Source organism: Cuculus canorus, chromosome 7, assembly GCF_017976375.1.
Source record: "Cuculus canorus isolate bCucCan1 chromosome 7, bCucCan1.pri, whole genome shotgun sequence".
Taxonomy (NCBI): domain Eukaryota; kingdom Metazoa; phylum Chordata; class Aves; order Cuculiformes; family Cuculidae; genus Cuculus; species Cuculus canorus.
In genome coordinates this window covers 30,989,982-31,003,484 of record NC_071407.1, presented here as the reverse complement: position 1 = coordinate 31,003,484, position 13,503 = coordinate 30,989,982, and the positions used below count along the sequence as shown (strand labels likewise).

General features: G+C 38.3%; 1 protein-coding gene across 2 annotated transcripts in view; it reads right to left on the bottom strand.

Annotated features, from left to right (window-relative positions):
* Positions 1 to 13,503, bottom strand: part of DOCK1 (dedicator of cytokinesis 1) — a 321,093-nt gene that overhangs the window by 17,957 nt on the left and 289,633 nt on the right. For both annotated transcript variants that reach the window (XM_054072202.1, XM_054072203.1), the window contains exons 47-49: positions 10,291 to 10,428; positions 6,998 to 7,143; positions 2,915 to 3,113 (exon numbers count right to left, since the gene is read on the bottom strand). In XM_054072202.1, coding sequence (XP_053928177.1) covers positions 2,915 to 3,113; positions 6,998 to 7,143; positions 10,291 to 10,428 — 483 coding nt within the window. The remainder of the gene's footprint in view (positions 1 to 2,914; positions 3,114 to 6,997; positions 7,144 to 10,290; positions 10,429 to 13,503) is intronic.

Sequence of the window (13,503 nt, the reverse complement as noted above, 5' to 3'; positions counted from 1 at the left end):
CTTCCCTGGGCAACTTGGGACAGGGCCTCACCATTCTCATGGGGAAGAAATTCTTTCTAATATCAAGCCTAAATCTCCCCCTTTCCAGTTTACACCCGTTCCCCCTCTTCCTGTCACCACAAGCCTTTATGAACAGTCCCTCAGAAGTCACAGTGAAGTCGGCACATGTGGGATCTGTCACATCATTCCTACCTATAGAGTATCTTCCTCTATCACAGGGAGAAGAAAGAAGGGATTGACCAATCTGGTGTTGACAAATCCAAGCCGGCTGTCACTCTTTTACCCGTTTTCTTGAAGGGACTTATAAACTGTCATCATACTGAAGAAAAGCATGTCTTTGGCTGTAAAACTCCCAGATATTTTAGAATTCAGAACTAAGGATCCATTAGGAGATTCACCGAGTAACTGAAATCTTGTAATTGAACAAGTAATGGTACAAGAGAGTTTTAAAATTCTCAACAGAAGGAATCCAGTAACTAAATACAAACCCTAGTAACTAATAGTAGTTTATTACAAAAATCTCACTTTAAAGCTCTTTCAATCTTTATCTTAATTTCCATTTCTGTTCAAATCTGGATTCTATTCTTTTTTTGAAAAAAATCCAGTGCTTATATTTTAATGCCTCCATTTCGTCATCATCTTTTTTTTTAAGCCTGCTACCAAGCTCCTAATGCAAGAGAAATGCCTTTTTCTTCATAAAGCACAGCAGTAACAGTGCTTTGGGAGCAATTTTAACTTAAAACCGAAAACTTGCACACAGTGCAGCCCACAAAAGTAGAACAATGGAAAAGTTGATTTCTTACCCACAGAAGCTAACAATTTCTCTTTTATGCCATCAGTAGGGGACTTATGTCTCCAGAGTGGAAAAGTTTTAAGACAAGACAAATTTTATCTTTAAACTGCTTGACATTATCTGTACAAAATTCCTGAAGACAGCAGTGAGAATTGTTCAACTACTGTTGTAAACTTATCTCATAAGTTTTTCCTCTATTTCAACTAAAAGAAAAAATGAACCACATCAACACCAACCATTAAAAACTGACTTGGTCATTTTGGAGCACACCAAGTGGTGTGCACATACCAAAAACTGAGGGTTTTTCTCTCACCAGTGAGCTCCTTTTCATATTATTGATCTGTGGATTTCAAGTAGATCAAAGTAACTGCAAGACACTAATTCTGACATCTAATCTCTGTATAACCAAGGGAAAATGAGTCATACCAGTCATTCATTGAAAGCTCTTGAGTGTGAAGAGTGGAAAACTTCAGCCAAACCATGTTGGGCTTTGCTTACTTTTGTTCCTCATATGACAAATGGGAATAAACCTCAAAGGGTTATAATGTCCTTTCCAGCCAGAATTTGCAATCTTCTCCAATGACCAAACCCTGTCAGCCATGACAGTGACCTTGCAGTGACATCAACCAGCTTTCCAGCATCCTTGGATGCTTCCCATCTGCTCTCACGGAGTTTTGCAAGTCCAGTTGACTGAGCTGCTACAAAATACAACTTTCTTCTTCTGTGGCTAATGCTTTTCTCCCACAAACTCTGACAATTTGTCTGGGGATCTGGAAGATGTGAGTGCAAGCCTTGCCATTGCAATGTTCAGGCTTAGTCAAAATACAACTGCTGCAATGTGCCTATTATGTCCAGAGTTGAATGCATTCCTCAGAAAGATGAGACGTAAGGAAATCTACGCAAAATGGTTTTGCTGTCTAACCCTAACTCTACCCCTATCCCTAACTCTCTAATGATGCTCAGCTGACTGCTTTGGCAGGAGGAACCTCCACTTAAAAACAAGCAGCATTGATCCAAAATTTACTGAAGTCAATGGAAAAACTCACTGGCTTAAAAGGAGTTTGGGTGAAAAGCCTGGCACGAACAAGAGGGATTTCATCTGAGTTTTTGCTGACCTAATAATGAGCCTAAGGTCACATCAAAGAAAACAACTCTGATCTTCCAAGCTGTCAGCAGACAAATCTGAAAAATTAGCTCATCTCTGGATGGAAAACAAGGAACAAATCCATACAGCAAACAGAGGAACTATAGCTGAACATCTAAGTAATGTTCTGCCATAAATAGCAACGTGAAGGAATTAGAGCATCTAATCATCACAAGTCAGAGAGAAATCGTTTCAATAGTCCAATGTAAATGACACAGACACCAATGAAAGACTGCACAGCTAAAAGTTGGCTCTACAAGTACCCGTATGAGTCCTTAAAAGAACATTACACTTACTTCTGGAAGGCAATTTTTAAACTATTGGCCTCAAAACAGGTGTCCAGGCAGAGATTTGGAGGTTACAGTTAGTTCACACACTCCCTGCTCCAGCTTAAAATGGCCTTGCTTTCAATTTCAGAGCTAAAACTTCTCAAGTCACCTAAGCCTTTAGGACCGTTTCAATGAATTAAGTATACACCAAGCAGAAGAGATATGCGCTTTAGTTAATATTCTCACATACAGCCACCAGTGGAACTGCTTATGATTTTCTTCTCAAAATAGCCTTTCAAGAATATGTAATTGCAATGCACAAAATGACCTTGTAACATTTCCACCAAAAAGTGTCTTGCAGTAGTCAGCTGAAAGATGAGAAAACCCATCACCATCTATTAGGAAACATAAATTTGAAAGGCTTATAAAATGGTAGCATTTATTTTACTGAGGATATACTATCTGTCCATTTTATCAAACAGTCATACACACCTTTCAGTAAGAGTTTCATATGAGATATTTTTTACACTGTAAATAAAATGTATATATTTTTTTTTAATTATCACCTATATTTACAACGTAGCATATTCCCTTAAGAGCTATTTTTGGTCTAAAAATAAACTGAAGCATAAAATTCAACATTTTTATTGAAGAGGAGAAAGAACACTGCTCAGAATTAGATAAAGCATTACTTGCTAATAAAGTTACCGTTTCTGAAAGGATCACTGCTTCAGACTGCTGCAGAGAAATATCAGTAGATTTAATTTCTTTATCAAATATCTCTTGATGCTTGCTGTTCCTTTTCTCCTTCTTCTTCTCTTTCTTATCTTTATCTAGGTCATCCTTGTCCAATTTATCTTGAGACCTAGAATGCATCTTTTTCGGCAGCAGGGGTTCCAGTACAAACCTAAAGAAAATTGTTGTTGGTTAGATTAATTAAATACTATTTTCAAAACACCTAAATTAAATTTACGTATTTCCCAAAATCTCGCTTCAGTTAAAGATGCTTTCCTAATCCAGGAAAACTCATTAGAGAGAAAAAGAGGGGGGCAGAAGGTCATAATTGTCTTATAATAAAATTTACTGCAGAACTGCTGAAGAACCAGTACTGCGCATTCCCCTTCTCTGTAGTAAATTTACTGGTTTACAGCTACATAAACTCCTGAGTTTCACTGTATGTGATTTACATAAAAATGAGTTTCTCTTTCAGCACTCCCACTATGTATAGTGGGGCATGACAGCAGGCGTGCCAAAAGATGCCTGAAAACTCCAGTGGAATTCAGCACTATGCGGGCGCAGCTGATTGTACAATGCATTCAAGAACTGCCACCTCTACTTCCCCTGTACCCTGGAGGCAGTCCATATGGTTACCAATGGCTTTAAAGATTTCTTTAAGACCCTAGAGTCCTGGAATATTTTTTTTTTTTTTTTGGTGGAGGAAGAGGATGTTTTTATTCCCCAGAGAAGGAATAACAGTTGAATAATTGTTTTGCAGAGGTGTAGGGATTTTCTATTGAGCGTGCACGACACAAAATGCTTTCTAAATCTTGTAACTCATCAAAATCACATCACCTTTTCACAACAAAGCAAAGAACACCACCCTTAATGCAAAGGAAACGCCTATACATTGCACAAAAGCACGAGGTATAGAGAGGTTTAACCACAGACACAAGCTCTATTCCTGTCCATAACACACCGTGTGTGTATGTTCGGTTTTGTGTGCGTGAGCACACGCATATCCACACGAGTGTGCACACACATACTCACAGATCCACACCTCTGCTCCCCACCTGGTGAGAGGGAGACAGGAGGGCTGAGCTTACTTGGTTCTGATACTACAGATATACTCAGGGAAGAAAAATTGGTCAGAGAATAATGAGGGTCAAAGGTAGTTCCCAAAAAAGCAGATGTCTTTTCCCACCTGGAATGCTTCAAGTGTGTGAATATAGGCAAGGCTGATATACCAGTACCATCAGCTCTGCAATTTCTGCAGTCTATGACTACTTTCTTTAGGGGTTCAATGATCTTTTTTAAGAGTAGGGAAAGCATTATTTATTGGAACTCTTTTTGGCTAATTTTTACTCAGGAATTTAAGGGAATCTCTCTCATGTCACCATTTTTAATGCTGAGTTTAAACAAAAGGTAAAGAAATAATTTTCTTTTACCAAGATAAAATATTTTTAGCTATACAAAGTAATTTATAATTTCTTTTTCATTGTAAACTAAACAAACTGCTAAAATCGCACTCTAGTTAAAACTACCCTGACAGATTTTAAGGGGTTGTCTCAAATCATTACATTACAAAACTGAAACCAAAGCAAAAACCCCAAACAAAAGAAGGCAACTTACTTTTTAACATTGGAGAAGTATTTACTATGCTGTGGTGATGCATGGGTGTACAAGTCACAATCTTTGCTATGAAATACTGGAGGTATCGGTTACAAAGCCCAGACCAGAAGACAGCTCTCCTCTCCTGATGCTGTGTGTTTTCAGCCAGGTGAGTTGCATATTTTAGCCACTTCTGCTGGGCTGGAGGGCGGTGACAGCCGCCTCACAGGTTGATTGCACGTTTACAAGAGGAATTGCCATTCTTCAGACAATGATTAATTGCTTCACTTCCAGGCATTACTATTATTAGTACTATTAATAATTTGTATGCAATGTATCAGTGATAAAATGGGTTAGCATGCCACGCTCCTACTTGAAGTACATTAGGACTTTCAACGGACTGCAAATCACACCGGCACACTGGGACTCCCCCACTTCCAAACACCACTTGTAAGTGCTCAAATTTGTACCTAAGTCCCATTTTAAGCAGCAAATAAAGGTCCTTTTTTTTTTTTTAAATCAGAGTATTATTTATACACAGAGTTGGGAGATGTAAAACACATACTATGCCAATGTCTGTTTTGATTTCTTATTGTTTCAAAGCTCCAAAGAAAGAGAACCTGAAGATGGCATAAGATATAAACTGGGTGATCTCAGCAACACAGTCTGTTGGCTTCACTTCTAATTGTTTTTCTCAGTTGCATTTTTAATCTCAGAATTAGCATATAAAAAGCAGGGAAATGGAAAGCAGGAGAGGACAAATGATCATAAACCAAATCAACCACGGTACATACATGGGTGAACTTCTTCCAAGTTAGTTGTGACAAACCACCCACATAATTTTTAAGTCATTTGATCTTTTGAGGTCTTTCATTATGTTATTTACATCTGATGATTTTTCTTCGCCTGCTCCACCTATCAAGCAATTGAACATTTTTTTCAGGTCTTTTCAGTTGCTCATTGTATTTTCTTCATGTGTATTACAGCTGTATTGCCCTGGGCTCGGAGCAGGAGCTGAGCCGCACTGTGATCTTTGTGAAGTTTTGGTTTTTTTAATACACATATTGAGTGGACTCATGAGAGCCTCCAAAACTGCTAAGTGACATCTATTAAAACAAAGCTGGCATGGAGAGTTGAAATTTAAGAAAATAGCATCCAATGGGGAAAGAAAAATATATATTATGATTTTGAAGGGAAAAAGAGAGAGAGGTAGAGGGAGGCAGGGAAAGAACCAACATTTTTCTTCTGAGATAAAATAAGTTCCCCACTAATGTGGGATAGTAGTTATCCCAAGTTCCAGCAAGGCAACTTTTGTGGATGAATTAGTCAAAATGCATTATCATCTCTGCTGTCCTACATTCATATCAATGTGACTCACCATGTATATGTTAGAGAAGGTAATGTAATGAGAGCTGAATTGCGCTCTGTTTGCAGTTCTTCCCAATGGGTATATAAACTGTTTGTAATCAAGGTAAGTATCACGTTGGGCCTTAGGTACTGTATTTAATTTTACTTGCTGCTTTTACTCTCTAGTCAGGTAATAACTCCCTCTGAAGGTGCACAAGGGACATGAATGTTTCTAGCACATCTCTGTAAGTTAGCAGTCCTTCAGGAGGCTTTAAAAAACTGCTGCCTTGGTCAAATATTGAGTTTCTGGATTACAGGAATGCCCGAGGGGAGAAGGGACTTCTGAGGCTGCATGGAAACCCCAGAAAGGAAACAGATTATTTTGTTCTTTTGATGGATGCGACTGTGAGACAGGGCTTATCAACAGTATTCCCAGTTCTCATGTGAAATATCTTGATAAGTCTTGAAGTACAATCTTGCTATAAGCAGCTCTTCCCCTGGCAGCAAAATGAGAAGAAATGATCGAGCAGTTAGCTAATCCCTTCCTTCTCCCAAGCTCCACCTGTTAACTGCGATAGGGCTGGCTGAACACACATCTCATCTCCAACTTCGCAAAGGATCACTTCTGAACTGTTACCCTTGCAACACTTTAAAAGGGGACAATTTATCTCCTGTTTGTTTGGGGTTTTTTGCTTGAAATCTTAGGGGATTTTGTTTAACTTTATTTTAAAGAGGGCCAAGAAGAGCATTATATTTATCTTGGTTAAAGAAAAGGACAAGGAAATGGACAAGGACAAATGGCTATACAGGTTGGATTTTTTAGCCAGTATTAGCCTGTCACTCAGAAACGCCATCCTCATCGCGTCGCAGTTACTCACACCATTGTATCGCATTGATATTTTTAAGTTATGATGATGAACAAATCTGGGATAAAATACCCAACCAAAAAACCCTCACAGTACCTTATGACATCAAAAAACCACCTAAGATCGGAAGGAGTAACACTGTGATAGCACTAAGATCTGGACCACTTTGAGACAATCCTAAAAACCTATCCGTTTGCACACCAAATTGTGCTTCACAGAGATAAGCCCTGAACGACTACTTCTTACGCACCCATCTGAGCCAGGTCGAGAAGGTGTGCTGTCAGAGGAAATGGAAGACACCGATGCAACGGAGAGAGGTCTGGAAGATGACGGCATTGTGAAGGATCTCACCATAGACCGTGGCCGACTGCCTCGTCTATCATCCAAACTTGAAAGCTGCAATAAAGAAACATAAGATCTTACTTCTTAAATCACAAAGTAGCTGACATCTGCCTACAGAAAAAAAATGCAGAAAGGTTTGATGACTTTCCTTCCATGTGGAATTTTATATTATTTAATTATACATCATATTTAATGACAAGGAAAACAGTTCTAGAGAAAATCCATTTAAAGGACTAAGTGAAAATATATATAATTTTAACCACATTCCAATAATTCATTTGCTTCAATGGAATTTATAGGCATTTTTATATCTGGGCTTTAAAAAGGAGCTTTTTACAAGTAACTTTTTTTTAAGCCATCTCTTCAATTGAAGTGATGGCCCTGTCAGTACATTTAAATTAAATGGAGATTTTAAAAAACAAAATGAAAAGGAAAAAAATCCACTAAGAGGAGCTTTATGTCAAGAGACCCAATTTGCAGAGTGACATCTAGGCTAAAAAGAAAATATACGAAGGATTTTTTTTTGTTTCAGATAATTTCAGAGTTCTGAATATTTATACAAGCTTTGTTAGTCATTAATGACTGATATATGCATAAAATAATTGAACTCTTTCAGTCAACAAATAAGAATCTCATGCTGTTTAATTACAGGTATATTTTCCACCCTGCCAACTACTGGTAAATTGGCCTTGTACAAGGAAGACAGAAGCGATAATGCTCCATCAACCCTGACAATTCTTACTGGTGGGTAGACTGAAATTAGAAAGGTAACAGCACCTGTGTATGACTTTCCAGTCATCTCCCTGATGATGTAAATGTATATTATTGAGGTGAATGACATGCAAGTATCATTAATGTCAATTATTTCTGTTCTCCTTAGGAATAAATTATTGTTCGAACTTTCTTCTTCCTAAATATATTAGAAAGATGGGATTTGAAAGACTACAAATGGAACACCACTTAGTAGGATACCATAAAGACTGGCACGATCCAGATAAGATCTCAGTGTTCCCATTAAAAAAAGCCATTGCTATAGTCAAAAGTGAAAATTAATCTCTCAAGGAAGGCCTGCCATAAAATAAAACAGGATACTTTAGTAGCATGTAGTATTCCACTGAGGTTTTGGGCACTCAGGGAACAACACTACTTGCACATTCTTTACTGACCTGCCTGCCGTAGCATCTTTCTTGCCGCTTTGTTAGTCTAGGATGCTCCGCATCTCACTGAGCAAAAAGCTGAAGCTCTCTCCCTCACCGCTTCCCAAAACATTCACTCTTTAGAATAAATACCTGTGGGTTTTTCTACGGATAATTTGAAACTAAATCCACACCCTGTTTATAATTATTTGACTCCTGTAAACTCGGTGGGATGTCCCCATTAGTGACCACTATCAGAACTGGACAAGGAAGGCGCTGGTTTAAGACTGTTCAAGGACATCTTGAGTGTTTCACTGTTTTTAGAATAGGCGTAGAGACTACGGTTCATTAAAAGGCAGAAGTAAAGTTGCAGAACTTGTAATCATTATCAATTCATTCTTTCCCCTATTTCTCTATTTTTTATTTCTTAATTTATTAAGGACTAGATTGGGACGGAACTCCCATCTGATAATCTTGTCTTGGAGGGCTTAAGGACAGAATGGCAGAAAGGGCATGAAGAGGACACCGTTTCCTCTGTGATCTCTTCTCTGTGAAACTGTGCTTTAGATCCTAAGTTTTCAGGTGCAAAACAAAAACCACCATGGCAGATTTTTTTAGCTTTGTGGCTGCAGAGATAACCTCCAAAATCTGAGCCCATGAAGTAACCTCTGCCTCAACACACACATTAATTGATGCAGCACCTTAAAATATGATGACCCAACCCCAACTGGAGCATTTTGACAAGGAAGCCACCACTCACTTGCAAAGACATACCTGCCACCTGAGACCATTTCCTTTACCTGCTAGGACCTACCAGCTGGCTTTTTCAGTAAAAGGCAGTTCATAGGAACACAGTGCAAGTTCCTTAGCTGTTTCCAGGGTGCCAGGGAAAGGCAGGGTTGGAGACTGCACCACAGCATCCTGTGGCACCATCCTCCTCGCCAGCAAAGCAGGGTGCATGGGGTGTCCCCTGGCCGAGGTGTGAGGGGGCTGCAGAGCCACCAGGCAGGAAAGAAGCCGCACTTGCCATCACAGGGCTGGCAGGAGAGAGTTGACTGTGTGCCAACTCATCTTGACAACCTATGCATGATACAACAGCTGCCTCTGCGTTAGAGGACAAATGGTCTTCGATGGTAAATACATGTGCTTTATTTTCTGGAGCAGTGAGAAGGTACGCACTGCACATGCAAGATCCACACACTGCCATAATTTCAGAAAGGAGCCTAAACATTATAGTGTGTTTAAAACAGCGCTGTCAGGACTACCACTAGACAAAGATAAAACTCACCCTGGCAGCCTTCAATATTTTATTAGGTCACCACTTCCTAATCAGTGTTAGAGCAGTTCTAACCAGTTGCATCTTAGGTTCTTAAATAATTTTAAAAACCGATTCATATAATGGCCCCCAATCCACACTAATTTTGACTAAGTAGTCAATTATATCCTCAAGGACAAAACTTTATGCTGGCTTTTGGTCCTCTTCCTTCCTTCGGGCAACACTCAAATTGAAAGCAGAACAAAACCCTACGGGAAATATCGCCAAATTCTTGGCTGTGCCTTGAAGATGAAGCAACAACTGAAAATAGCTTGTTGGGATGAGAAAAGCGTGAACTCTGGCACTAGTAAATCTCATTAAGTAGCAGCAATCTACTTACTGCCTGCGTACATGTATAGTGGTGCCAGAGTACGTTCACAACCCTAGAGCAGCACAGCCCTCACCTTTCAAACGGAATTACATCTACGGAAGGTGATATTCAGCTCTAGAAGAATCATGCTACAGTGGCTTTTTTTTTTTTTTTTTTCCCCAATTCCTTAAAAATGGAATACTGAAGTATTACTTTTACTTTCAAGGAACAGATTTAGGCAATTTTGAAATTGTTCCCAAGCTAGACAATGAAATTACCAAGGCTCTCTGAACACCTCTTACAGTGTCTGCCCAGTACTTAATAATTACACGACTACCAAAATCAATCAGGCAATGGGAATTATAATAGAGAAATACAGTTGCTCCTAATTTAAAGGAATTCCACATATTTAGGACACAGAAAGTTAGGAGATAACTTACAACAGCTCGGACCCCGTACTGTTTTTCCACTTTGTCTTTCAGCTGCCTGAAGCAAGCCTCCATCCGCTCATGGAAGGGCCTTAGCGCCTCTGTCACCTTCTCCCCATGAATCCGGATGCCTTCCGCCAGGAATGGGATCTAGAAATCAAAGTTATGCTGCTTTAGTCTGCTGAAACCTTCCTGAGCGAAGGGTTAGGGCAAGACTCCTACTTACGTGGCAAGAGGAGTGAAGCATCTTATTGAATAATAACAACAACAATAGAAATTATAATCATCATCATAACCATCATCACCCATTGTATATGAAGCACAACATAGTAAAAAAGGATCTAAAAATCTACTACAAACTATTTCCTTTTTTCTCTGTTAACCACAGTCCTTGAAAATTAATACGGCCACAGTTCTGCCCAGTAATCATACACTGGAGGCACAGCTGAATTTATCAGATAGCACATATATTCACAGGCCCACGTGTATGCTGTACTTTAAAATGGCAAACTGATGAATGACGACTCTCACACTGGGTTATTAATATCAGTCCTTTCCCAGTTTCATAAGAATAAAACCTTGAAGGAGAAAATACTTGTATGTTTTCTTTAATAAATGTTATTTCTAAAACTGCAGATGAGCTACATCCTTGGACACACGTATATTGCAGAACAATATCTACTAATAAAACATACAGCTTTATAAACTACATATTTCTCCTTAGAAAAAAATATTTTATTTGCTTTAGGAAGAAAACCGAAGAGAAAAAAAAAATAATTCTCTTTTGTAACTGAAAATAGTCATTTATCTTCAAGGCTTCTGTCACAAAATATCCATGCCAACACAAGATTATGTAATTAGTTCATAGTGTGGAGGTGTAGTTGACCTGTTAAAATGTTTTAAGAGAGACATTTTCATTCCCATAGCTATCCAGGCATACCACTAGAGTTTTCTACCTCCAGCTTAGGAAAAATATTTCCTCTTCCAGGTCCATTTCAGCCCACACAGTGCTCTGATTCTAACTTAGATATTCTCTGCAGCAATCAAGCTAAGAGGCTTCTTCTTAATAATTAATAATTAAATCATATTACTGATTAAAACCAGATTTTTCTAATATGACTAAACAGCAATCAGAATGAGTAGCTTTATTAGTAAGGATAATAATAAATACATGGATGAATTACAGATGAACAAACTCAAGAAATCTTATCAAGATGATTCTCTGTGAGTTGGCACTCTTTAAATGGACAAAGTTTCTTCTCCGGAAAGGCTACAGAGAGAAGAAACAATAATGATAAAATTGCTCCTGTAGCCACTTCTATACATAGCCATATGGATCTGCACTCTACAAAAACTAAACACTGAAATTCGAAAATTTCTCTGCACTGAGAACTAAATTACTATCCAAATTTTCATAATTATCAGGCCACACTGCAACCCTTCTGTTTTCAGGGATAAGTGGTCACTTGGCTCATTTATTTAAAAGAACCTGCTGACTTTTGAGATGGATTGTTTTCCAAAGAAATCAGATTACCAAGATGAAAGTACACGCGGGGTCTAAACCTACAGCTCTGAGGTAATTTTTACAAAGCAGAAAATGCACTAATGAGCCTGTCCTAGGGAGCAGCCATCTCCAATTTAGAAAATCAAGAACTATGAAGTAAAGAACATTCTCTGTAGGGAAATGTCCCGGTTAGGAGAAAAAAAACATAGATACTTCTGTCTATACTCCAAATGGAAGGTGCTAAAGAGGGTTTGGCTGTTGTTATACTGAAGATGTGTACAAACGGTTGTGAAGAGCTTCTGCCAGTTGGAGAAGCAAAATAATTGAAGGGTCAATGGCCACGTCTGCTGGCGAGAGCGTGGGTTGGGCTGGAAGAATGTGAGCACCTAAAGGCTGGCGGTGACCTCCTGGGACAGGAACTGTTGAATCAAGAGATCAGCGAACAGACGAGACACCAACTATACAAGAATGAAAGGAGACCAGAAACCAGAAGAAGAAGAAGAAGAAGAAGAAGAAGGAGGAGAAAGAGGAAAGGATTGATATTCCTTAACAGACGCTGAATTTACTAAACTTCCTGTGGCTTTGCTACAGAACTTCTGTGAGATTTCTGACCCAGGATATTTGGTCTCCCTGATTTATCATTTCTCCTTTAGTTTTTACTAACTTACATATTGTTGCTACGTCTCCTTTCCAGACACTGCCACTGGTGACAAGCGACACTCAATTTTAAACCTAAGTAACTCTTCATCAGATGCAGAGACAGAGGCAGAATTTTGCCACTTTAATGCTATTGCAAATTAATTTGGCTTTGGAGCAATTTGTGAGTTGGCTAATGGCTTTATTTCAAAAGACCCTGCAGGGTACCCTTACCCTTGGAGAGGTGAATCAAAAAGCAAAGATAGTGTAAGTAGTTGAGCTATAAATGAATGAGCTGGATGAGAAAGGGAACCAGCTCAAGACAGCATTTCCTACATAACTCTAATCTTTCTTGATATTAAAATTTATAAAGTTCCATTGCAATTTAAAATTATCCTCTGATTTTTTGTCTTTTTTTTTTTAAAGTACATCATCTCCTTGACTGGAAAGAATGAAAAAAACCCCACATATTTGAATTACTAAAATTAGTAATTCTTTCTTAAAAGAAAATGTTTCATAATAATGGTACAATAAAACGCAATTGTAAAAACTTAGTTTTGTATGCTACAAGTCTTTCAGCTATGTAGAAGCAAGACAAGATTTTCAGGTGACATGCTACTTTTGGTATGCTGTAAATATATTAGCTAAATGCAGAGTGACTAATGTCATCAATCATTAATTTTTCTGCCATCATTTACTCCAATCAATCATTTCATTATCTTCACGTTAAAATTAAAGATCAGCTTGAAATTATATAGTTGCATGGAAATAATTGTTCAAAACTGAAAAAACACTAAAATGGATGAAAATGGACATCGCTTAACTAATGATATTTATCTGAAAATAATCATAGAAAAAAAAAGTATACCTGGAAGTACACAGGAATTATTAAAGGATAATATCCTGAAGGGCACAAAATGCATAGCACAGAGGAGAAAAAGGTAAAGGGATAGGGAAAAAAATTAAATTTATCCAGTCAGCTGATAACAGGATTGTCAGGCAACTATTTCATATATCCAGATTGATTTATACAGCATAAAGAAAAACTCTGTGTGATTACAAAACTCCAAGCCGCACATTATTGA